The sequence below is a fragment of the Colossoma macropomum genome, unplaced genomic scaffold, assembly GCF_904425465.1.
Source record: "Colossoma macropomum unplaced genomic scaffold, Colossoma_macropomum, whole genome shotgun sequence".
Taxonomy (NCBI): Eukaryota; Metazoa; Chordata; class Actinopteri; order Characiformes; family Serrasalmidae; genus Colossoma; species Colossoma macropomum.
The window spans coordinates 10,610,039-10,636,845 of NW_023494797.1; the positions used below are offsets into that span (position 1 = coordinate 10,610,039).

At 42.2% G+C, this 26,807-nt stretch overlaps 1 protein-coding gene across 3 annotated transcripts in view; it reads left to right on the forward strand.

The window, feature by feature from the left end:
- Positions 1–26,807, forward strand: part of znf536 (zinc finger protein 536) — a 233,030-nt gene that overhangs the window by 120,104 nt on the left and 86,119 nt on the right. For all 3 annotated transcript variants that reach the window (XM_036584278.1, XM_036584279.1, XM_036584280.1), the window contains one exon: positions 4,031–6,279. In XM_036584278.1, coding sequence (XP_036440171.1) covers positions 4,032–6,279 — 2,248 coding nt within the window. In that variant the 5' untranslated portion in view covers position 4,031. The remainder of the gene's footprint in view (positions 1–4,030; positions 6,280–26,807) is intronic.

A 26,807-nucleotide genomic window follows, 5' to 3' on the forward strand; every position in this document is an offset into this window, starting at 1 on the left:
TGGCAGAATTTAAGAGCAGAAATATTTAGATTTTAATTACTTTGTTTCTTTAGAGATAAGGCTCTTTGGCATAGGGCTTTTGCTGATTATACTGTGGAAAAATATGCATTTTGCAGATAATTGTACCATAGTGATGCCTCTCACAGAGTATTCCCAGTATCATTTTTTTGATGGCCTTTTAAAAGGCTGCATTTTTTGTGTGCATGTGTGTAAGTGGGGGTAGGGGGTGCACGTGCACATGTGTGTGTGTGCAAGGGTGATAGTTTGAATGCTTCCACAAGTGTGTCACATCTTTAACCATATGAAATGTCCTTTTTTTAATCAGAAAAAAATGGAATGACTTGAGAGCAAGGAAAGCATATTAATGCCCTTCATTTGCATACACTCGTCAGCGAGGGGACGTTCAAAAACAAACTGGATTCGTCAGTTCATTTCACATTGTTCCTTTGTCTATCTGCCTTTGTTATATGGTAAAGATAAAGCAGGAAATCAAATTGAAGAAAAGGGCAAGCTGCTATCTCTCCAAATGAGCAACAGCTCATCAGGCCTTGCTTAAATCATAGATTTCTATTGCAGAAGGCAGCGTGCATGCCAGCCACTTTCAAAAGGGCCTTCGTCTGATATCTGCAGGGGCCGCAACGAACCCGAGTTGGCACGTAAAAGCAATTTTAACAGCTCCCTTGATGAAGAAAGTTCAAAGTCATAAGGCAAAGGTCTGAAGCTAAATTTCAGGCTAGCGCTATTGGCTGTGGTTGAACGTTTGCTCCATTTTAGTGTGATTTCAATTTAGTTGACCAGCTGAGTGTCCTTAAATTTGTGCATCTGATTTATGTTTGTCTTTGAGCTATGTTTTGCTGAATGCCTGAATTCATACAGAATTGCTTAGCAATGAAGAATTGCAGTATGCGTGAGTGTTGAGGACATAACCAGTCATTAAATGCATAATACACCTACAGAGCATTGTTCCGTCCAGACCATGTTCTTTTTCTTTTCTTTTTTTTTCTTTAAATTCTTCAGCGATGTAGCTGGGGACAAAGCAAAATGACATTCAGTAGCGGCCCACAACACAATGTGTCCAGCAGAAACTGGAAGTGACCACAGTGTTTTATTCATGTTGGAGCGATAAGAGTCCACAAGCAACACAGCGTAGGAAGAGCAAATAGCTAACAAACAGGCAGCCCTTATTAGAGCCCTTAAAGTCAGTGTGTCAGCAAATATGTGCTCCACACCCACTGCCTAACGCAACACTCACGGCATGTGTCTGACTTTGTAATGGTGTGTTTGTGTTTGTGTATAAATGTGGATGACCTCAATTACAAATAAGGTGAGAAATGACAGTATGTGAAATGTGAATAAAAACATTAAGCTGTGATTTTACTACTACTTTGTCATGTATTTAAATGGACACAGCACAAAGATGAAATATACAAGATTTTACTATATCAACTTTATTTGTCTTTGTAGATGTACGCTCGTTTTGAAATTGATGCCTGGAACATGTTCCAAAAAAGTTGGTACGGGGTAATTTATGGCTAGGAACGTTCAAGGCTAGGACTAGGAAAGACAAGGGAAATGTTCAAAAAAAATCTTAAACAAGTGAGGCAATCATGCTTATGTATAAAAGAAAAAAATGTCTAGTCTTTTATGAGCAAGGATGGGTTGGGACTTGCCATTTGTCACTTCTTGGTGCCAAAATAATGCAACAGTTTAAGAACAATAGGCCTTATTCACCAGTATCCTCTTTTAAGAAAGTGTTTTTCTTCAATTTATTTTTGAGAAAGATCCTGAGAAAAAGTCTGCATCAGATTCATGACATGTTTTTAAACCGCTGAATTGTTCACACCTTTGTGTGAATATTCTGTTCTCACCTAAGAAAAAACCCAAATAAGAAAACATTGGTGAATGTCAGAATCTTCGTAAAAACTGCGTAAGTGGGTTTTAAGAAGAAATTTCTTCTTAAGAACAGTTGGTGAATGAGGCCCAATGTTCCTCAATGAGCAATACAGGTGAAACAAGAAGCACTAATCGCTACTTCTATCTTCTTATACGGCCCAGACTTTTTTGGAATCGAGGTTTGTAAGTCAGAGAACAGTGAGAAAATGGTGGGGACAAGCCATTCACTTTGTTTGCAATGTAACAAAATGCAACACTTAATCTGCAGTGTAATTACATGGTGCACCACTATATGAGACAAAAGGTGCCACCCTGAAGCGTCTTGCTCCTGTAGAGGAGACTGGGATAGAGTGCGTCAGCAGCCTGTAGCCTGCAGATGCTGAATCATTAGGTAGCTGCTCTCCTGTGGGGTAAACTGGGTCAATCGGCTCCATTTAAAAGGTTTATTAATGACCAGAAGGTATGGGTTCCCTGCCCTAGCGCACTTGTTTCCCTTAGGCGTGCGTGTGTGTGTGTGTGTGTGTGTGCGTGTTTGAGAAAGGAAAAGGGCATTGAGGGAGCGCATTTGGTTTCTAAATAAAAGTGGAGAGGAACATTCCTCACTTCCTGCATGCCGGACAAAATCCGACGGCCAGTTGTTCCTGCGTTTGCCTTTTGAAAACGAACCTACCTCATGCTAATACTTAGCGACTAGCCCTGAAAGGATTTTTTATAATTATAATCATGTGTTATAGCGCATGGCCACTGTTACTAGGCAGCATACTAATCAGCTTAATGAGACATTATACGATATTTTGTTGACCAAAGCAAAACTCACTTTATTGTTTCTGAAGCTTGACCCTGTCGGTCACAGGGGAATGTGGCAACACCATTATCCCTCCTTAAGACAGTGCGCAGCATCCTAAATTAGCACGACCATGCCAGATAACAACAGACTCTGCTTGTGTATTCATTTCATCCTGACGGTGCACTGGGCTGCTCTGTGGCCATTTTAAATGCCTGGGAAGCCTCTGATACATTGGGAACCCTTTCAATAACGCCAACTGTTGTTTTCTCCTCATCGGAAGCCATATGAGAGCGAGAGAGGAGAAAAAAAAGAGAAGGCGAGAGCAAAGTGATTCGCATCAAACGTAATGTGCCTCTTAATGAAAAATTACGCCAAGACAAGTGTCGCAGCAGTGAGATAAGAGTGTGTGTTTACTGGAGTAACCCCTTGGTTTTAAGTGCTATTGTTAATATCATAATTGTAGTATTGCGACGGCTTCATGACAATGCCACTGCTCTGTTTCATTAAGGCGTGTAATTGGAGGAATTCTGATAGGATGGGCCCAAGTAGCTTAATTATGCGGCGCCTTGCCGTGTTTACTGGGTAATTATTGCCTCCAAAATTGTGTTACTGTTTGAGAGAAAGTTCTGAGAGTTACAGCTTTTCCCCCAAGTGTGAGAGTACATGTAGTACTTCATAAACCAGAGGGAGATAAACTCACTTTTTTTTCTTCACACTCGTCACTGTAGCGCAGTCATCGTTAATAACCATTTCTCCCCACACAGACTGCATGAAACACCAAAGAAATTTTCAAGTGTGAGAGGAATTAGCTCTCTTAACATGCAATAACCTTTGTCACATAAGCTGATATAATATTCACAATAAGATTGCATATTAGCAAAGGAATAAAGCCTTTTCACACTTACACTCCCTTTAGTAATCAAGGAAATGTGCCTGTGTTGGTGCTAAACCCTTAATAAAGCCAGTTTTGTGACACTGTTTGCTTGGGAAACATGACCTTTCACACAACACCCAGGATGCTGAAATGTTCTTTAAGTGAAGTGCCTTTTTTCTCCCCATGAAACTTGAGAAACTACTGTAGAAAGGGTATTCACACCTAAACGCTCACACACAATGAATAGTTTATAAAAAAACAGCACTGACTCGTGAGTAACCAAAGCAGTGCGGATGTTTTCATCCTTAACTGATATATATTATGTTCTTAATGTTCCTTGTATCATTTTACATTCCTTGTTTCGTGCCTATTATTTAACGTTTCCTGTTGGTTGCAAACAATGGTAGTGCCTTTAAACTATCCGAAGGCGGGTACTGACTTAATGTCATCTCTTTCTTTCCTGTTTACTGTTGCAGGATGGAAGACTCTAGTTTGTGCCTTGGCGTGTCCTCAGCGGTCCCAGACGCCGACACCCATATCAGCAGTGCAGTGCTTAATGGCCGCTACCCAATCAGTCAGAAGCTGCATCAGCTGACTGCTCAGCTTGGCCACGCCTTCCCTGACCTACAGAGCCGCCAACAAATCCCAGAGGAAAAGGCCGCCACCCCACTGGATGAGAAAACGCATGCCACCCTGGCAAGCCAGCCAATCAGCAGTCAAATGGCTCTGCTAGCCAATCAGCTCAACCGTAACATGGATGCAGGTGCCCTGGGTGGTCTCAACGGGCGTGTTGACCTGCAGCAGTTCCTCAATGGACAGAACTTGGGAATCATGTCCCAAATGAATGACATAGAAGATGATGCTCGCAAGAACCGCAAGTACCCGTGTCCACTTTGCGGCAAGCGTTTCCGCTTCAACAGTATCCTCTCTCTGCATATGCGCACCCACACTGGTGAAAAGCCCTTCAAATGCCCCTACTGTGACCACCGGGCAGCCCAGAAAGGCAACCTGAAGATCCACCTCCGCACCCACAAGTTGGGCAGTCTGGGCAAAGGTCGTGGTCGTGTACGTGAGGAAAACAGGCTTCTACATGAGCTCGAAGAGCGTGCCATCCTGCGTGACAAGCAAATGAGGAGCAGCTTGTTGCAGCCTTCACAATCACTTCCACCTCACCTGGCCTTGCAGAGCCATAACCAGCAGCAGCCTGGGTCTGCATGTGGCCTCCTCACTCCTACAAGTGTAGGAGGCACACCTGAAGGACTCGCACAACCCTCTGCCTCACCCAAGCCAACCAGCACCAACCAGCAAGATGAACAGGCTCTGAACCCAGCAACAGGTTTCCGGTGCACTTTCTGCAAAGGCAAGTTCAAGAAGCGTGAGGAGTTGGATCGCCATATTCGCATTCTTCATAAGCCCTACAAGTGCACTCTGTGTGACTTTGCTGCTTCCCAGGAAGAGGACCTTATCAGCCATGTGGAGAAGGCCCATATTACTGCTGAGTCGGCCCAAGGGCAGGGTACAGGAGCCGGCAGTGGAGAGAGGCCTGCCAATGAGTTCCGCTGTGATGTCTGTGGCCAGATCTTCAGCCAGGCTTGGTTCCTGAAGGGTCACATGCGCAAGCACAAGGACTCGTTCGAGCACTGCTGCCAGATCTGTGGACGTCGCTTCAAGGAGCCATGGTTCCTGAAAAATCATATGAAAGTACATCTCAACAAGCTAGCCATTAAGAGCAAGCCTCCAGTTGGAGGTGGAGCTGACCAGGATGGACCCTCTGTTAACAGCATGAGCAGCTTAGCACAAGAAGCCCATGCCAACCTGTACTCACGGTACATCTCATGTCTGCAAGGTGGATTCCTCACTCCTGACAAGCAGGGTCTGGCTGAACAGCAACACCAGATGCTGGCCAAGGCTGGCATAGCTATGAAGGAGAAAGAAATGCTTGGAAAGCTCTTGGGCCCAATGGCCGGCATGAGCCATGGCCTGGGGGAGAATGAGAAGCGATCGCTGTTGGGTTGCCTGAACCTCGTGCCCCCACTGAAGTCTAGTTGCATGGAGCGCTTGCAGGCTGCAGCTAAAGTGGCAGAAATGGACCCACTCAATAGTTACCAGGCCTGGCAAATCATGGCACGCAGCATGGCTATGGAGCGCTCTTTCATGCCGAAAGATCAGCACCATGGAGCCCCCGGGCAAGAGGAAGAGATGGCCAGTGCTGCTGGGATGGTGCCCTTTGGGAAAGATAAGCATGAGCACTCTTCCCTTGATTCCAATGATGGCTCCAAGCAGAAGCAACACTCTGATGCCCTCCATAGTATAAGAACCAGCGGAGGCATAATGCCCATGAAGGAAGAAGCAGGAGGCTTTGATGGTCACCGTGAGTTCCTGCCTCACCATGGTGGTCTGGGCATTGGCCAAGGGCTTGAGTACAGCCTGGCTGGCCTGAAAGAGAAGCCCAGCGAGTGCCCTGACTGCGGCAGAGTATTCAGAACCTACCACCAGATGGTGGTCCACTCTCGGGTTCACAACAAGGACCGCCGCCCAGAAGATGGCCTCCAGCATGGCCTTGATGAGAGGCGTGGCTCTGCCAGCGACCCTGAGTCTCAGTCTATCAGTCGTTCGACCACCCCAGGCTCTTCCAATGTGACAGAGGAGAGTGGAGCCGGAGGAGGCCACTCCCAGACAGGAAGTGTCCAAGATGATAGCCCTCACCCCTCTTCTCCTTCCTCAGGTAAGGCCTCTCCTTCTAAAGCTTATACTTAGTTATAACATATACTTAGTTATAATATATAGTTAGTTCTATGATGGATATATTAGCGTGTAACCATTTGTAACTTAATTCCAAATGTCTGGCTGGGCATATCTTACACACACACACGCACACACACACACACGCACACACACACACACACACACACACACATATTTGACTGTGTCTTGGTGATATATTGCAGTATTACCAATTTATTTATATGTTCAGCACAAATGTAGCTTATTTATACCAATTATTAAACAAATGCAATATGTAAGGCAGAAATTATATGTAATACCATGAAGCAATCACACTCGGAAATTCAGTTTTTCACATTTTTGCCAAAAAATCACAAACACATACAAAACAATGTAAATGATTATGCACACAGTAAACCATTTTATTATTTTATAAATACAGGTCACTTGAAGTTTCTGCTATATGTATATATGGGTCTGTGGCCATTTCTCAGTACACATTTTACTTAACGCTCTTATTAGTGATGTATTGCCCATCTACCTGTATAGAGCCACACCGTTCTCCTGACATTTCTCAAGCATCTCCATCTTCAACTTATTTCAGCTCTCATCTTCAAGAAAATACTTTTATATTTTAATAATGTCTGATGTCCAATACTTTGTAGTTCTGCAAATGTTCTGAAAGTTTGAGCGCACTGCTTCTGTGTGCAGTCACATTTTCAAAACAAAAGCGTAGTAATTTGGTAGAGGTCTCTAAAGCTCTAAAGATGTTCTGGATAATATGTTTATACCTCTGACTGGCCACCGAATGACAACAAAAGACCAAAAGACTGACGAGAATAAATGGCTGCTGAACTTCGGCACACTGTAATTTAACAGGCGGGCACTATAGCTGACTCTGTTGATGTTGTTTTGGTCAAGCCTGGAATTTCAGAGGGGAAAAGAACTGACAGAAAGCTCTGCATATCTTGTTTAATGTGGAATTTAAAGTGTGCTAATATCTTAAGCAGTTGTAAAGTTATTTAAGTTTAAACACAATGTGTTACGAGCGTTCTCAAAAAGCTCTATGGTAAAAAACAAGCAATATCGTAACATGCTGCTTTAGGTTTCCTTTCTGTGTGGTATGTTTTTCTTCTTTGAAACCAGTTGCAAGGAAGTGAAGTTCATATTTTTGCACAACAAGGACCACTGATGTGTACATATGTGTGTGTTAGGGTGAGGTGATCAACTGTGCCTGGTCAAATGTGCTTGTTCAAAGAATAAAAGCCACTACAAATCCTAGCTCCGCATTCCACGCATAACTTGGATACTTAACGCCTCTGTTCAAATGCCCATCAGACACCCTCAAAGAGCTCTCTATTATTTACTGTGCTTTTACTGTAGACTAGATGCTTTGCTAAACACACAAATTAGTGTCGGAACAAACCCATCCATGAAGTCCTCTTTAACTTTGCAGTGCTTTGGCAGCAGCACATAGATGGCACTGCTTTCCCTGTGGAACAGCTCATGAAGGAGCTTCATGGACAGCACCCGTTACAAGTGATTAAAACATCTCGTGAAGAGAGGGAGACAGTGAACCTACCACAGCTGAGGGACACGGAGCTTTTAGAGATAAAGTGTGTGTTTAGTGGGATTAAGAGAAGCTGCAGCTAATGATTACAGAAGTTTTAAAGGTAACTTTCTCATTCCTCGGGGTGGAACACCACAGCTAAGCAGCCCATCCGTTAATTAGGTCACGACTATGTGATAATCAGTTGGTTTAAGCTAAACAAGACACTAATTAAAGATATACATATAAAGCAGGTCAAAAAAATGTGAACTTCATTTGCCGGGTAAAATATGCTTTTAAGTTGTCGAGAGAGAGAGAAAAAAAGCTGTGGCTTAGCTTAAGGCTCTAAGCAACTTAATTTCTACAGTACAGAAGAAATTGTTTATTTATTCCCAGTCCTTATCACCCTCGTGTAGTGAGATCGGTTTGAACATGCAGTGGGCTATGTTTATTTTAATCTAAGGAATAATAACAGACAACCCCCCACCCCAATTAGGAATTAATGAAAATGAGAGGAAGATAAAACCTATTTTCTTTATAGAGACTGTTAAACCTAAACACATCTCAACAGAGAGGGGGTATGTCACGGAAGTAATTATCTTCTGAATTTTAATGCAGGAAGTTTTATTTCTTTTGCATCTCTTTTACAAGTACTTTGAATCTGCGAGATTTAGCTCATGGCGTTTTATGAACTCTTGTGAAATCTTTAGCTATAAATTGTCAAAGTGTAAACACCAGTCGGGTAAGAAGAGCACGAGTATGTTTTGAGAATTAAAAGGTGATTCTACCAATTAAAAAAAAAAATCTGCATAATTTTATTTTTTGAGGTGTAAACAAAGTCATTCAGAGTAGTTTGATGTCAAATGTTTCACTGTAGAGAAACTTACTGACTACAGTGATGGTGCAAGGGTTCCAATGCACATATGGCCATTTTATTTATGATCCAAAATCAACTACACATGTCGTTTCTTTTTGCATGAGTAATGTTAATAATGGTAAAACTGTGTTAAATCTGGAAAAAATGCCTGTATGTACCTCTCCATAATAAATGAATACAAAAATAAGTTTTAGGCCAAAACCTTACCTTAAAACTATTGCAGAACAGTGTCTCAGACATCATGCAGTGTATTTATAATGTCAGGTGATAGCTTTCTGTGAAGGAGCTTTTAAATGCAACTCTTCAGACATCTGGTTCCTATCACCACCACTGTGAACAATTCTGCCTCAGTAGATTCCTCCAGAACAGAGCATTTCATATTAAACCACTCAGAATGACTTTGTTTGTGTCATAAGCACTTAATTATGCAGACATTTTGAAAGATCAACAGAATTCCCCTTTAATATATATTTCATGATGGCATAAAAGCCCTCTTAGAACCCCTCTGTTTCATTAAAAAAAAAGGTTTTCTTGTTCATTTTTCTTTCTTCCTTCTGGAGAGCTGGTGTTAAAGTAGAGTGTGATCACCAGCTGAAATCCCCATGTTGCTGCCCAGCTTAGGTGGAGAGGGCAGCGGGGGACCGCTGTGCTGTAGGCATGATGCCAATCCCCACCCCCCACCAAACCACGGCCATGTCTTAAAATTGACCTTGTGGGCTCTCTGCCCTGTGAGTGGGCGTAGTTTGCGAGGGAGCAAGAAGGTCGGCACGTTCTGTGATACAGTGTAAACCGACGTGCATATTCACGGTGCAGGAACAACACGCTTCGTAGCTACAGGTTCAAGTTGTGAACGGAAATCATACACTTATTCTATGCCACAACAAAGCTACAGGTGAAATACAGGAGGGAGGAAGTGCAGCAGCATTAGACGCACTGGCCATGTTTTTATAATGTGGTGTGCACTTTATTAACTGCAAGTAAAAAGCGAGATGCAATCGCCCTGTTGTAAGAATTGCACGGTTTACATGCAATGTCTTCTTTTACTTCTAATTAATTTCCAGAAGTGTGAACAAATTATTGTAAGGAAAAGTAATCATACTGTAACTTTTTAATCTATGTGTGTGTGTGTGCGCGCGTGTGTGTGTGTCTGCAAGCTTATGTGTGTTTGCGTATTATGCAACAGGATGTGGCATGCTATACCTCTCTTTTACTTTTAATATCTCACACGTTCTTCTCTCCCTCCGAGAACAGACTTCCTCTCTCATCTGTAGATTTTTTTATTTGTCTTTTTTCTTTAATTCCCTTTAACACACAGCGGCCTCATCTGCAGCCTCCCTTCAACAAGCTCTGCCAACCTCTAAACCACCTACCCACTGCAATTTTGAGTTAAACTTGAATTACAGTAATCAACAATAACATCTCAACTGTGAAAGAAGGTCGACACAATCGCTTTTGTCTTTAACACCGCACTTGTTTAGAGAGAGAGAGAAAAAGAGAGCGAACAAGGGAGAGAGAGAGAGAGAGAGAGGAGACAGAGTTGCCTCAGAAACGTCCTTTAAAGACCTTTCTCCTCTCCCTCTCAATAATCAACCTTAAATATGCTTCTCATTCAATGGAATCTCTAGCCCTTTTTACGTCTGCTCTATCTTTTCCTTTATTACATTTTTCTCCCATCCCCTCTTTTATTTCTTATTACTATTACAAGATTGGTTTGACTGGGGAAGAGATCTATTGTTATTTCAGATTCTTCGCTCTGAATTGGGCTCTATAAACAAGGGGGGGCTCCACTTTTGATAGTGTTTCTGCATTCATTATGGTAGGCCTTTGAGCGACAGCACAGAGAGACAGAAAGAGAGAGAGAGAGACAGAGATTGCCTTAAACAGAGGCTTATTCTGAATGGCAGAACAGACACCATTGAAACATGATGTAATACTATGTAAAGCAGGGCTTGAGGGGGGCATAAAAAGGGCGGCACTGCAAACGCATTTTGTCCATTTGAGAGAGCAAAGAGGTTGACGGATAAAGGGAGAGGTCAGCGTTGTTATCAGAAGGCTGTGGCGGGGGCTGATTGACGGAGGGTTAGGGTGAGGCAGAGCTTAGTCCCTGGTGACAAGCTGACATGCACCTGTTCTCTCGACACATTTCTGAAGACTTCATCCTGAGGTTTCTCGGTTCAGACTTAACGCTCTGTAGTTTAACTTATACAGTATTTAGGGACCCTATCATGGAAAACTGGAGGAATTTTCCTTATTTTTCTTCAAATCATGGAGGAATTTTCCTCATTTTTAAAACAGTATGTAAAGTTGTGGTAGTAGTACAAGTTGTAGTCATAAACATTGTCTGAAAAACCAGTCACAAAAAACAGCACATTTAAATCCCTCTTCACACACACACACACACACACTCAGGCTTCAGCAGGTTTGCCCCACCTATCAACGTATTGGAGTACGAAGTTTCAGCCCAGACTGCCTTTTTAAATTAGGCACAAAACAGGGTAGCCAATCACAAAAAAGCTAATTTATTCTACCATCCTAATTAGAGAAAGGCTTTCAAACGTGGCAGGACATGGGTATACGTAGCATCTGAAACTTGTCTATTGATAACACTGTTGCAAGCTTTGAACAGCTATCAAGATAATTTGGACTTACTAGTGTTCATTTTTTCCATTATTTACAAATCAGCGACTTTACACATAAAAAGTTTGCCAATGTTCCAAACCCCCATTGTCTTGCCTGGATTCTTTGTTATGGGTCAATATGCTAAACAAGGGTAGAATGTCAATGATTTATACTCAGATTATGAATAGATATAATCCCTCAATATCTCATTTATGAGAACAATGGGAAAATGATCTAGGGGGCCTGCTGTCAGATGAGGAATGTGAAATGGCTCTTTCTAGGCTTCGTTCCTCCTCCTTATGCTCAAGACTTTGCAGTTCAAAGTGCTACATTGGCTACATTTCGCTAAAGCTAAACTTGCGAGAATATTCTCAAACCTAAGCTCTATGTGTGACAGGTGTAAACAGACCCCAGCAACCATCTACCTTATGTTGTGGTCTTGCTCAAAACTTGCCCCTTTCTGGGCATCTTATTTTGACACCATTTCTAAGACTTATGGCTATAATATTATGCCTTCTCTAACAATTACTATTTTTGGTAGATTCTCAGCTTTAGAAGATTCCAGTCTCCCTGCTCACTTACAGATGGTCGCTGCTTTTTTCTATCTATTAGCTACATGCTGAATTTTATTTAAATGGAAGAATGTAACTCCTCTATCACACAACCAATGTATCAAAGATATGACGCAAAATATCAAGCTGGAGAAAATCGGATGCACCCTTAACGGCTCCATTAAGAGGTTTTACAAAACCTGGGGCCCATTAATAAACTATGTGAATAGTTTACCTGGCCCGGAACTATGGACTCATATCTCTACTGGTGATGTGATCTGACCCTAAATACACTATGATGCATGTTTTGTTTTTGTTCCCTCGATTGTTGGTTTTATTTGTTGTGTCTGTTCGGTATTCCTTGTTCTTCTATATACAGATTTATCTTGGCGTTAAAGTCTCGTCTGATAAATGAAAAAATCTCTATAAATAAATTGTTTACAAAGGCACAGTATCATAAACGGTCTGTTAATGCTAATGCTGTGTTTACATGTTGGTGGTAGATGGTTAATGACAAACTGGGTATTCCGTTGTTTTTAATGGAACCATGACGGAAAATTCTGCTATTGCCAGTAGCAACAGTCCACTGACCACCAAGCCATCGTTATAAATTCTGTATGCTGCCTTTAGTCACATACTGCTGTGAGGCACGGAACGATGGAAACTTGTGAATGTAGCACAAAGGATAACCAGACTAGTACGTATCATGTTTTTTGGTTTATAAAACTCAGAAAACATCACAACTGGACATCTTGGGGGAAAAAAGAAGTATAAGACATTTGTAGAATCTGGGTTCTTTTAAATCATCAAATTATTGCTGTGGCAACAAAACCTCACAATTTCAAAATGGTAATTCTGTGGGAGATATACATTTTATTTCTATAATATTGGACCATTTCGATTGATGATAAAGTGTAAAGGCTAACTGGCATTTCCAAATTGTGTGAAAAAGAAGAAGAAATGTCAAGGTTTTGATTTATCATTTTAAAATAAGAATGAATGTACTAATATTGAGAAGCCCCCTCTATCTTTAGTCCTCTTTTTTGTCCCTTTCTGATCCCTCTTGCTCAAGGCTGTAAAACCTGCCCTATCTCTTTTCTCTCCTCCATTCGAGAATCCCCCATGTCTAAATATTTTTAACAGGAGCGACATTTTAACGTGGCGAGGATTAGACACATATCCCTAGGTCTTCACAGCTCTCCAACGTGTCGTCGGTGAAACACTCGCGCCATACAAATTGAAATTGGATTTGCCAACGGATGCCTTAGGTTATAAAGCATGGATATTCATCTAATTACGCAATTACAATGGGGGTAATTACACATGCAAACTTACTGTTACAATGTAATTGCTGTGTAATTAAAGTCAAAATAAAACGAAATGCTCTGGCTTCATTTCATTCAAAACGCTTGGCCATGAGCAGTAAAATATTCTCACTCACAGCCGTTTAAAGCATACAGACAGCACAGTGTACAGTGTTTTCTGCACAATTCTGTCCTGTCTGTTTATTTCTAGTATATTTACACCCCAGCTGAGCACCTTATACAGCATCAAAAGGCAGATGGAATGAGATAGAATTGATGAAAATCAGATAAAAGTTCTGGAACCTCATATTAGCTTTAGACGAAGGACAATCATAACATATATTTACTTGTCTGGTGCAATAAATCTATCGCTAAATATTCCATCTGCACATTTATCTGTCTCTGTCTCTCACCCAGAACGTTTAAAACGTTCTTCTTTTTCTCCCTTTTATCTTTCTGAAATAAACTAAAACAATTCGCATCCTCCTTCTCTGAATATCTCTGTCCTTTCCTCGCCTTCTTTAATTTATTTCCCCGTAAGCCGCCTCATTATTTAATGCTGAATGTGAATGCATGTTTCTCTAACCTGTCTCTTTGCTTCTTTCTCTCTGCAGCTTTTGGAGAGGGAGGCTGGTGTCATCAAAAAAAAAGTGAAAAGATGTCCTAGCGTGTGAGGCGAATTCATTAGACTGCTGTATTTCAGTACAGTAGGTCAGGGCTCTGGTGTCTTTAAATGATAAAAGTTCTATTCAACGCGTTAATTGTCTGTATGCTCGCCTGATTGACACGTCTTGGATAAATGTAGACTTAGTATTTTTGTGCACGCTTGAACAATATAAAAGGCCAATTTATTTTCCCCTCAGTAGCTCATTTGGTTTCTCGCTCTCGCATGCCCACTTTTCCCCCTATATTCCTCTCTCTTATCCTCCTTCCCTCTCTCTCTCTTAGACTCAATTTGTAAATATTACCCGTAGTGGGAATTAGCATTGCTTTTTTCAATATATTTAAAATTCCAATTGTATTCCAAAGTGTATATGAAAGAGAGGCTGCGAGTGTCGTCTCTCTGTGCTGCCCGTTCTCCTTTGAGGCTGTCACCGGGCAGTCCTTATGAAACATTTATCAGTCTGTTTTATGTCTTAATGATCCTGTTAGGATTCCCCGCTTGGTTATGGAGACAACACAGAGCAATGTACTAGAGAGAGCAAGAGAGAGTGTGTGTGTGTAAGAGAGAGAGAGAGAGAGAGAGAGAGAGAGAGAGAGAGAGAGAGAGAGCGAGCAGGGGAAGGAGAAAGTAAACTGCATGCAGTATACCAACCAGATTTTAATTCCATGTCTTTGCCAAAACATTGCTTACCTTTCTCCTGTACAAGCCTCCTTGGCAAGGCCCGAGCTCTTTTTTTTCATCATCGCTCTCTCCATTTCTGTTTTATGTTTTTATAATTAAAACATAATATTTATCTTTCCGTAACAGAAGGCTGCTGTGCTGGGGTAGGTAGACTGTTTGAATATTAATATTTTAAATGCATCAATATGACATCTCTTCAGCTGCCTTGGAAGATGTCACCGCTTTAATTGAGAAATGGAGATCTTGTGCCATATTTACTGCATGTTTAATGAAACTGTGCTCGGTTGTATAGATTGTTTAAAGCGAGTCCATCAACACTAAGCCCTGTCATTCTCTCTGGGTTGGCTTAACCGGTAAACACGGTCAAAGCGAAGTCTGGTTGTTGACACAAGTTTCTTTTCAGAAAAGTTCAAATGAAACTTTATTTGCTGAAAGGCTGGTTGGCGCGCTGGTTTTTTTGTGTGATGGGAATGCGGAGGGTGACAGCTGTCTGACTCTGTCAGAGCTGAATTCCTCTGGAATGAGTGTCTCTCCCTTTCTCTCACTCTCTCTTAGCTTCTCTCTCGCTCGCCCTCTCTCAAACTAAGGCATACAAATGGCGGAGCTGGGTGGGAGGGGGCTTTGTTTGAACAAGTTAACTTGGGCATGATTGGGGTGCCTTTCGTGTGAAAGAGCAAGTGAATACATTGACCTTTGTCTCATTAAAAATGGAGGACCAGGCATATGATACCATGACAGAAGAATCCTCCTTGCCCCCACCCCTCCTCTCTCTCTTTCTCTCTCTCTCTTTCTCTCTCTTTCTGTTTCTCCACCTCTCTCTCTCCCTTTTCTGCTTGTTCTTGCTTTATGCTCTGTTTATGTACTTGCTTAACTAATGAAAAATAAGGACGTTGCAAAGATTATAAAACTGACGTTTGGAGAAAGACGCACTCGTCACAGTTTCATCCGGTTTTCTCCCATAGCCATGCTGTGTTGGACAGGGCGGTTGGGGGGGTGGGGGGGTGGGGGTGGTTGGCGGGCATTCATCATGCAGTGATGAGTATCTCTCCCCTCCTTTTTCCTCTTTCTCTCTCTCTCTCTCTCTCTCTCTCTCTCTCTGTCTCTCTCTCTCACTCCCTCTTCTAACCCCATTGACAGGCCACATAAAAAAGGCCTTTGTGTCAACATCATGACACTGACATCAGGCAGATAATGACATGAAAAGTTTGCCTCTTCTTTTTTCCCCCCTCGTTTTAGCGATAGTTATCTTCTAATCAAAGGCAAAAGATGAGGGACAGAGGGCGAAAAAAATGGTCAGCAAAAAAAAAAAATGTCCACGGATTAAGATCTTCGTTTTTTTTTTCTTTTTTTTTCGCCTGTGCATTCCAATTGTTCTTAAAATATTTGGCAATGTCAATTAGTAAGAGAGCAGAGCTAGCTGATGAACACAATTTTCCACTAGACTGAGCACCCTATTGTTGTGGAGCGAAGAGCAGATTTCTGAGGTCATTATCATTCCCCGTTAGCCTGGCCCAGCTGCTCCTCTCGACTCTAGCCAAACTCGACACCACGGCTCAGGGTAGCAGGCAGCAACAGGGGGCCTGGAGAGAGAGAGGGAGGGAGAGAGGGAGGGAGGACTGGCAGCAGAGAGAGAGAAAGACGGGAAAGAGCGAGAGAGCAGAACAGTGTGTATGATGGAGTGAGAGGGATGGTCGGGGAGGGCAAGAATGGAACGAGTGAATGAGGGTCACATCGTACTAATAAAGGGTAAAAAGTGAGATTGACAAAGAGGGAGGCTAGGCGGTGTATTGAAACGGGAGCGAGACGGATGGCGGAGAGAAAGAGAGGGAGAGAAAGAGAGGGAGGAGAAGAGGATGGGGAGACAGAAGGAGACAAGCACTGTGAGACAGAGTGCTGGGAGAGAATTAAAAAATCATTCATATGGTTCTTGGAGCCGAACGCTAAGATTATGGAGGCAAAAACTTTTGGATGGGAACGTGACCGGGGGAAATAGGGATAGTGCTCCGGTTGGGCAAACCTTTCCCCCTGCAGATCCCTCCTCTGGCAGGCGGGGGTAAGACAGGGCAGCTTCAGCAAAAACTCATCCTGCCTCCTCCACCGCAGACACAAAGAGATAGATGAACACATGGTGGAAGAGCAGCCCGGGTGAAAATATATTCAGTTTTACAAATTTTCACAAAACATGGTCCATGCTGAGGCAAGGCAGCTCATGGGCATTTCTAACAAGAGGGGGAAAGTTGAGCCTAGAGTAAAAAAAAAGGCACTGCTGTCAAAAGAACATTTATTTCTGCTTTTTATTTTTTTGCTGTTTGAAACTTCCAGTTTCCATTTACATTGTGTTGATCTTTCACTCTGACTACAGATGGTGCAAAATTACTTAAAATCTCTTCCATTGGCCATGTTAGGAACACCTTTTCCTTCTCTTACACTGTTAGAAATAAAGGTTCTGTGCAGGTACATTTTCATTCATCAAAGTACAAGCAATGTAAATGTTCTCTCAAAGGTATAACAGTGGTTTTAAGGTCCAGTTATGTACCTTAAGTAAGTTTATCCCAGTGGAAAAGAACATTTTTGTACAATTTTTTCTTAAATTAGTTTTCTTAAACTAATGTTTTAAAAAAGAAGACGGGGTATGTGGAGTCAATACATCTTAGAAAATATCATTTCAATGGATTATGGTACAATTGTGTTCCCTGACTAAAGGGACTGAGATGTACCCTTGAGAGTACCACCACAGTGACAGTGTAGTACCTTTTTTTCTGAGAGTGTATAAGTTACTTAATGGGAGATATGAGGTTTTCTTACCGCAGAGAAGATAAACAGCTCTACTTTTTTAAAGTTGTCATTTCTAAATTACAAGGTTTTCTCATTCCAAGTGATAAACAGACTTGAGTAGCTTCATAATTTTTAGTAAATGATTAACAATACAAATCAGCTTGTATTCTTACTATTTTTTATGCCATTGACTTCCTCACTCCTTCTTTGTTCATGTCTTGAGGGATAACAGCCGATCTGCTAAAGCGTCCCCTCTCTCCTCTGCTCATCTCCTCAAACCTGCTATGGCTGTTACGAGTGTTAAGATGGGCTAGAATGTGTGCCTATCCCATTATGCCTCATTCTGTTCCCTCAATGACTGCCTCAAGCCCTTAAGGCATGGCCATCCCTTCTGCTTTGAGTGGGAAGCTGTGTATTAAGTAAGGAGCACATGCTGTTTGAATGTGTATCCAAGAGGCTCACGGAATATCCGGCATCTTAAAGTGGGAGAAAGAGGGAGCAGGTGACAGAAAAGCCACCATAGGCCCTTCGGTGCGCTAGGAGCAGAGCCGAGTAGGGTTGGAGACAAATTATCAATGCTCCATGTTACATAACCTTTAGCTGTCTGTCTTCCATCTCCCTTATCCTCCCTCCTGATCTTTACCAGTCAGTTAGGAAGTTGCCTCACTTGTTACAAGTACTTTTGGCATTTATCATTTCTGCGGCAGGCATTTTGGGCGGTGTAATGCCCCTATAAGGATCCCTTGCCCTTTTCAGCAACTGAGGCGTACAGCATCCGTTGTTTATCGCTGCTGACAGTGATAGCAAGTGGCCATGGGAACATTACTACCTCCTGTGTTTTGAGTGGCCGATTCGTGATTAATAAGAGGTGAATTATTTGATCTGGAGTGGAGGACACTGCAGCGTCTCCGGGCGTCGCCTCCTCCTCTCTCGCAGGGGAGGGCTGATAAGCTGCCCCAATAGGAAAGCCATGGAGCTCATCAACCGGGCTGAGTTATTTACTCCCGCCACACGCAGGGACACTTGAACCCAACAGGCAGAAAGCATTTCTACCTTTAACCCTTAGAAGTCACAGTTATCGCTGGTGGCAACAAAAGTGTAGCGTGATTTGATGTTAATTATTTCTCTCTCATAGCTCACTGAAACAAACAGAGAGATTATGTTGGAAGTGTAGATTCTAAACTTTCACTGAATATCACAGTTGGGTTCATAAGTAGAGAAGTTATTTTGTTATAATTTAAATTTGAGGAGTTTTGATGATACTCTTTCTTTACATTTTGCCACATTTGTCATTCTTTGACTTCATAGCAAGTGAACACACTCTCAAAAAAGAAAGATATGAAACTATCACTGGGGCAGTTCCCTTCCTGTCACTGTGGTGGTACCCTCAAGGGTACATCTCAGTCCCTTTAGTCAGGGAACATAATTGTACCATAATCTATTGAAATGATATTTTCTAAGTTGTATTGACTCCGCACACCCTGTCTCATCTCCAGGCTTTTTATTTTACTGTTCTGTTTTAAAACATTAGGTTATGAAAACATACACTTATGTACTTTTCCACTGGAAAAAAACTTATTTAAGGTGCACAACTGGACCCTAAAACCACTGTTGTACCTTTGAGGGTATATTTACATTGTTTGTACTTTGATTAATGAGAAGTGTACCTGCACAGAACCTTTATTTCTAACACTGTACATGTCAGAAGTCAATATAGAGTGTAAATCATTGAATAAGTCACTATATGATTAAGTATGTTATCTCATAATTTGAAGGGTGTAGCAAAATGAAAGTATTTTCTAACTTCTGAGACTTCCAAGGGTTAAACTAAGTTTTCCGATTTCCTTTGGCAGCTCCGTCACTGTGTGAAATATCGTGTTATACCAGGTGCCTTTTTTCCATTTCTGCATTGATTAAAACAACAAAAAAGTGAGATGGAGTGTTTTATTCATTTTCTACAAAACATCATCATACCTGCATCATTGTATCCAAAAGGAAGCTGTTTTTTTGAGATGATGAAAGGTTCTTTTGACTCAAAGAAAAAAAAATTGTAGAAGAAAAAAAGCGCTCTCACTTTTGTACTCGCCAGCTGTACATTTTAATGTGCTCCCAGAAGCATTTTCTCTCCTCCCCATTCTCTCCCTGCTCCCCTTCCATCTCGCACCTTTCCCCGTTCGCTGGCTATACGTCTCATCCTCCCCTCACCTACCTGTAGAAAGTTTGCGTTTGCATCAAAGCTTTGCTCTCAGCTCGCAGCTGCCAAGCTCCTCGTCCCCTGTTAGCAGGCATCCAGCTGTCAGGCTCAGAGAGGAGGAAGAGAGGGAGGAAATCTCTCACCAGCCATATGGTACCCAGTTCTGCCGGAGCCTCGCCGCTCCATGGGCAAATGGCAAACTCATATATCTCATCAACACTGTTAATATCCAGCTCTAAGATGGAGAATATTAGCCTTTTCACCCTCCTCCATCCAATGCTGGGACGTGGAGGAGTGGGTGCCCAGCCGGCACGGAGCGCTCATTTTTTTTTTTTCCGCCGCGTTCTCAAGCTGTTTAAAATGGACGAGTGCGTTTCTGTTGGGGTAGGGAACGGCTCTGTGGTTTCCAGCATGGATACTTGCCATGTACTGTGCCTTTGCTGCTGATAGCTTGCTAGGTGCGCGTTCCTTCCCGAAACTGCAGCTGAATGCAAATCCCAGAACAGGTTGCAATGCTTAAAACATGGCGAGGAAAAGCAGACACACTGAAGATTCGGCGTGCCTGGCCCTTGAGAGTAAGGCTTCCATGTTTCGTCTATTAGCAGGATGCTACTTTTCCTGAGCTAATCCTACCAGGCCTGTGCTATCAGCCTCCGCTGCCTGACTGTAAGTGCTGCCTTATGGCATCGCAAGCCTCGGTGAAGCAGTGGTATTACGGGTACATTACCACACAAGGCTGAAAACACTGTCGAACCCAGCGTGCATGAATCCTCCATTCTTATGCGTACACCATCATGGAGCATGGCCCTGAGCAGGAGGTGTACTGGGTAATTGGTGAATGGGAAAGAAATGTGTGTATGCCTCCCTCTGAATTAAGGAGAAAGGCGGGGGGTGGCTTCATCGTAAGAATGAGAGTAGGAAAAAGCAGAATTCTGAACCCACAAATCTTTTTTTTTCCCTCCCTCAACCCAACCTGAAGCAGTCACCATTAGAAGCGTGAGCTGGGGAGATTAATATGGCGGTTGCAGCATTTTGGAGGGGACGGTAGCGTTAATGGCCCCACTGGGTTTTTAATGAGTGTTGTGCCCCAAACAAAATGAGCTAATTAGTGTTATCATCCATATATCAGGCCATACACATACACACTGATCCTTACTCACACACACACACTAACGCACAGCATCACCGCCTCTCTGTCAGCACAGAGGCTGATCCAGGCTCTGTCATGTTCCAGCACCTCAGGGTGATTTGCTGAGAGAGGTGTCGCTCACCTGATTTTTTTTTTTTTCAATCTTTTTGTTGATCAAATCAAAGGTGACTGGTGCTAAAATTGAGTCATTAAGAGAACAGATCTGATATCATTTGAATATTTCCTACCTGATATGCATTGTGTTAGATGAGTGAGGTAAATCTAACCACAAAGAGATACAGAGGCTATTTAAATGTGTGGTTTTGACTGTTTGCTTTTGCATGTGCTTCCTCTCGTTTCAGCAAGTTCATCTGACTCAGTGTGGAAAATGAATTTAGTATACTGCCACAATGAAAAAAAACACACAATACTATGCCAAAGTGCAGATGTTAGAGGCCATTCTTCCTTTGTTTAAATCAAAATGACCATTAAATACGTTATTCATTTTCATGGGATATTTCTGACAAGATTAGATAGATAATCCACTTGGACATCCAAGGACAAAGTCAAAAGGAAATAAGGAGAAAACGTTAAGTAAAACAAAAACTAAGTTTCATAACTGTTCAAGACCTGGTATCCCACTCAAACTATTACTATCAGATAAATAGCACTCAAAACTTTCATGTTTGAGATACAAGAAAATCAAGCTCATGTTTGAGATACAAGAAAATCATTGTTGCTTCAGTACTGTAAAAAATTGAAAAGAAACAAGCTGCTGGTGTTCTCAGAGCAGTGGACTGACCACCCCAGAGTCCAGATCTCAGCTTCATTGAGTGTGTTTGGGTTTATTTTCAATGCAAGAAGCAAATGCAGCCAACTTCTACACGGTTAGAAATGTGCAGGTACATTTTTCATTCCTCAAGGTACAAACAATGTAAATGTACCCTTAAAGGTACAGCAGTGGTTTTAGGGTCCAACTGTTTACCTTAAATAGGTTTTTCCTGGTGAAAAGTACATATTTGTACCGTTTCATAACCAAATGTTTTGAAGCAGAACAATAAAATAAAAAGCCTGGAGACGAGACGTTGTTCAGGCCTTTGTGTAAAGGCTGAAAAATGAAGAACTTGATGGCGCTTTGACCAGAAATTAAACAGATGCAGCACGATTTCTGACATTTGTGCAGTCCTGTATATATTTAATCATAATTATACCATATTATACCATATTCCATAATGATACATATTTTTTTAAGTTGCATTGACTACATACACCCTGCCTTGACTGGAGGCTTTTTATGTTACTAAAAAAGGAAAAGAAATAATTGAAAATTAAGCTTATGACCATTGTTGTACCTTGGAGATTACATTGATGTTGTTTGTACATTGGTGAACAAAAATGCACCTGTACAGTGGCCTTTTCTTCTGACAGTGTAGTGTATTTCCAGAATTGTGACGTTTCAAAAGTGAAAAGTGATTATATGACATTATCCAGCAAAAAAATAGAAAGAAAGAAAAAAGAATTACTAGTCTTCAAGTGTCATTTTGTGCTTTTGTGGGGCTGGAAAGACGGGACCAGTAATATCTGAGCGTTCGGACACAGGCCTTGTTACCTGCATGTAGACTCGTGTTTGTCACGCCATTGCTTCTTGCTGGGGCTTGCTTGCTGACCTCCACTTTATTTCTCTGGCACTAAGCCTATTATAAAATCAATAAACAATTGTGCTTTTTTTTCTCCTTTAAATCTTTTTTCTCCTCTGTACATCCTCTGCGATAGGAAAGGAGAATGAGATCTCTCTCTCTCTCTCTCTCTCTCTCTCTCTCTCTCTCTCTCTCTGTCTCTCTTTCTATACCACTTGCAGGTAATAAGGTAATAGCACTACAACCTGTCTGTTAAAGCAAGCTCAGTTTGGAGTTGAAGCCATTGGCCTGTCACGTCCTGTGTCATTATTCAATAATGCTCTTTCATAGACAGCACTAGTAACCTGAGGCCATCTCCAAGACCCGGTGCTTTAATAATCATGTTAAATAATGCTGCATCTCTCATAACAGCCTATGAAGAGTAGCTTCTTTTTTTAAGCAGATCAAGCGTACCTGTTCTGTTTATTTATTTATTTATTTATTTATCTATTTATTTATTTATTTATTTATTTAACCAGTGTATGTTTTAAAAGCACAAATTAGGCCATATTGGAAATCAGCAGAGATTAAGTAAACGTGTGCAGTGTTAGCTCTTCCTCTGACATACATACAGTATATTCTTTGTCTTCCCGCTTCACGTTGTGTCTTGCGGTATTGGCACCCTGAGGCAAAGTTACGGAATGATCGAGGGCTTTTTAATTGTCACATTCTCCAAATGTAATAACCCTCCTGATAAAAATCAACAAACACTGACTTTGACAGCTGATTCGTACATTGTGCATCAAAAATAAAAACCATTTACGGATTTTAATTCCCACTGTCAGTTTAAACTAAAGTGTCAAGCGCAGCGGTAGGCATGACAATGTAAACCTCTTTCATTTCACCAGCTTGAAAGAACTTTGAAATGAAAATGCCTGTAACGAGGCTACAGTCGCATTGTTTTCTTTCTCTCTCTCTCTCTCTCTCTCTCTCTCTCTCTCTCTCCTCTCTCTCTCTCTCTCTCTCTCTCTCTCTCTCTCGCTTTATTTTTTCCTCCTTCCTCTCCTTTTCTTTTTTTCCCCTCTTCTTAGGTCTCGTTCGAGTGCTGGTAATTATGGGTAATCATAAACAGCGGAGCTCCTGCTAATGAGACTGTGTGGTATGTTGGGTTCATACGGAGCCCCTCTTCGCTAGTGTGGGTAGAAGAAGAAGCAGCTCTTTGTTCTGTTTGTGGTGGTCCCATTTTTTGCCAATTTGAAACTGTGCCTTTACAGTATGTTCCTTTTACCCCCGGTTTACGCTACTGTACATAGCGTTAGATGGCAGATTTCTCCAAGCTGTTGCGTCGGCTTTGCCATGCTCACCCTTCATCTGCTTGTTGGCCGCCATTTGGAGGTTCAAACCTCGTTGGCTGGCCTTGTTTTGCGGGAGGTCCCGAACTTTTGGTTATTTCTCAAATCATTCGCTCAGCCTTTGGTGGCGTTCTCAAGGGTCAAATAGCTCATCTCTGCACCCATTGGCAAGCGCCGCGCATGTATGATTGAGTGGGCTACTGAGTGGGCTTGAGTATGTTGCATCCTCATGTTAGAAAGATGACAAATCTATCACTGTCATCAATGTGTCGCACAAAGGGTTCTTAGTATCCGAGATGTACGAATCTGCCCTAGTGACAATTACCGTGGAAACAAGTGCTCTGACTGGAGGGTTACAAAGGTCTGTCCATCTTTCTTTTCTCCTTGGTCATCCTCCAGGGCATTATTCTCTGATATGTGAGCTTGCTTTGGGTCCTTCTGGCCTGTGGTCAGTTTTATAGCCCTTATTCGCATTCTGGCCCGCTTTGAGGAGGGGCGGGTTTCTTGGCCAATCTCTACAGGTAAAGAGGCAGCCACGAGCGGTCACTACACCTCTAACCCTATTTGCTCGGCCCTTGTCACCCACTCCAGAACTCCTACTGTAGACGCATAGAGAGAAATCTCTCTCGCCCTCCCTCTCTCTCAGTTGCACTGCTGTTCGTGTATTTCCACTGGGAGAAACATTGACCTCATTTGTGAGGACAATAACCCCCTTGACTTTGGGGATTAAGACATGAAACCTTTGTGGATTAATTAGGTTTGGAGTTGAATTCATTTTGCTACTCTGGAATGCAGAGAGAAAGAAAAAGAAAGAAAGAAAGAAAAAAAAAAACTGAGTGAGCTGAAAGTTCAATTGTTCACAGTTCATAGGGAAATATTTGGATTGCCCCTCAGGATATGAGTTTTTATTGGTCTGCCCCAACTGTGGTGTGGTATTGTTGAGGGAATGGAATTCGCTTAAAACACCTCACACTATGGCTGCGTTACGGTTCCTCACACATCGCAGGCAAGAAGTGGCAGCGCCGACCGTGCCATGGGAATCGCATTGTTTCAGTTGTCTTGGTAACAAAGCTTGGTGTTTGTTTGTATAAGATCTAGCACAATTGCAATTTAGTCTGTTAACACCTATTGTTGTTGTTAAGAGCATATGTTATTTGACTTTAACTTTCATGTGAAAAGAGCTGTTAGCGCAGTTTGTTTACAAAATAGCAAACACGCTTAATTCACGGCAGAGGAACTAAAGAACAGTGCAAAAGCTTACATCTGTGCTCTTTCTTCCTCTTAGTCTACCATAATGGAACGTGTGTGCTTCATTAAGCTAACACATTTGTAATTATTTAAGCATTGTGCCTGAAGGTTTTCTCCCATGATCATTCGCATTATTATGTTTTTTTTCTGTCTGTGTTCATCAAAATATATGGTGAAAGATCAGTGCTTATCAGCAATCAGTAGTTATTTCATACCTCCAGATATAGAAACCTGTACAGGATAAAGCAGCCGTCATTTATATTTAACGAGGAATGTTAATCTTTCGCTATTGTGATGAGTGGACGTCTTTTTCCCTCCTCTTTGAAGAGACGAGCAGTAAAACAGAGACACGTAGGGACAGGAGGGAGTGGAGGTGACGAGGTTAACTTCCACCTAGCTCTTTAAATGTCACAGATGTCTCATGCTGGAGCAAGTCCTATAGGTTTGCCGAGCGAGAAAAGGTGGTTGTAGTGCTCTATAGCTGACTCACACTGACAGCGTTTTTCCACTCTGTTCTTGTTCTGAAGTATTTTACATCCATTTAAAATAAATCTTTTAAACTTAAGGATTATCAGTTATTCACCGTAATTATTATTATTTAGTAATAAATGATTTGGTCACTGCAGTAAAACTAATATGAAAGTTATGAGAGTGTGGTCACTCTCTTTAAAAGAATGCTTTGGTTGATTTCAACATATCAGACACATCTGTAGCACATAATCAGTTATCATGGACAGTAATTTCTCTGTACGTAGAAAAGAACTAAAAGGACTAATAGAACTGAAAAATGGGAATGTGTTAGAGCACCTGCCTATTTACTTCCATTGTAAATGTGTTTCGAGTCATTGTGGGCTGTTACCAAATACAAGGAAACATGTCAAAATTATTGTCAGTGGTACCTGACCATACGCTACTGACCAGCAATTTCCAGGTTAGGCTCAAATATGCAGGAGTGTTCCTTTAAACTAGCCGTCTTTTTGCATTACTTTGAAATCTCTAATTCGCTTGAACTGAACTCCAAGGCCTTTTGCTCACTGTAACTCAGAGGCAACTTTGGCTCAAGAACTTTGCGCCCAGACATCGAAAAGTCTAGGAGAAATACCATCAGTCAGTTTGGTTGTGGAAAAGCAGGCCTCGACCCCTGCACAAGTTCGGGCTGTGGTCTCCAGAGGCCGCAGATTTAGCAGGGCTTTAACCGCGGGGCTCAAGCTGCTCCCCCTGGCCCGGCTAAAGCGCGCCTGAGCTCTGTGAGCCCCTCGCCGGGGGAACGAGCACCCAAATGCCACCTTCCCTGGCTCGGGCCGCAGGTGAGGTGTAATCGCGCTGCCGAAGCACTTCCCCAAGCCAGAAACAGGTATTTCCTATTAGACACAGGGCTGAGGATTCAGCAAAGAACATCAAATCTGGCTTTTTCCTGCTCCCCTTCCATCTCCTGCTCTTTCTTCTCTCAGCCCCTGCTTCAAATTTCATGGGTATCTTCTGGGCCCCAAGAACACAGGATTTTACCTTTCTTCCGTTCTGTCATTTTTTTTTCATTCCCCATGTTTGTTGAGAGGAGAAGTGGGGATGAAAAAGGAACAACTTGAACTTTGGAGAGAAGAGGGAGAAAAAAAAAGTTTGGAGGACGTTTCTGGATTATGTTCATGAGACACAAGCTGCTCGCAGCCTGAACATGGCACCGTGTCAATGAGGATCTATTTCCATAAAGTTTATTTTTACTCCCCACGAGGCTCTGCACAGTTAGGCACAAACAAAAAAAAAGAAAAAAAAGTTGGTGTAGGCACGGATCTTAAGTCAACACGTCCTGATTCCAAGCGCCTCTGACAGCTCTCTTTGCCGAAAACCTGTTTTCCACGTGAACCGCGCAAAAAGAGGACACTCCACCGTCTCGTCACAATCATCCAGCACGAGACATGATAATGAATCATTGGCAAAAGGTTGCCCGGCAGTCTCCCGAACGTAGCGGACGG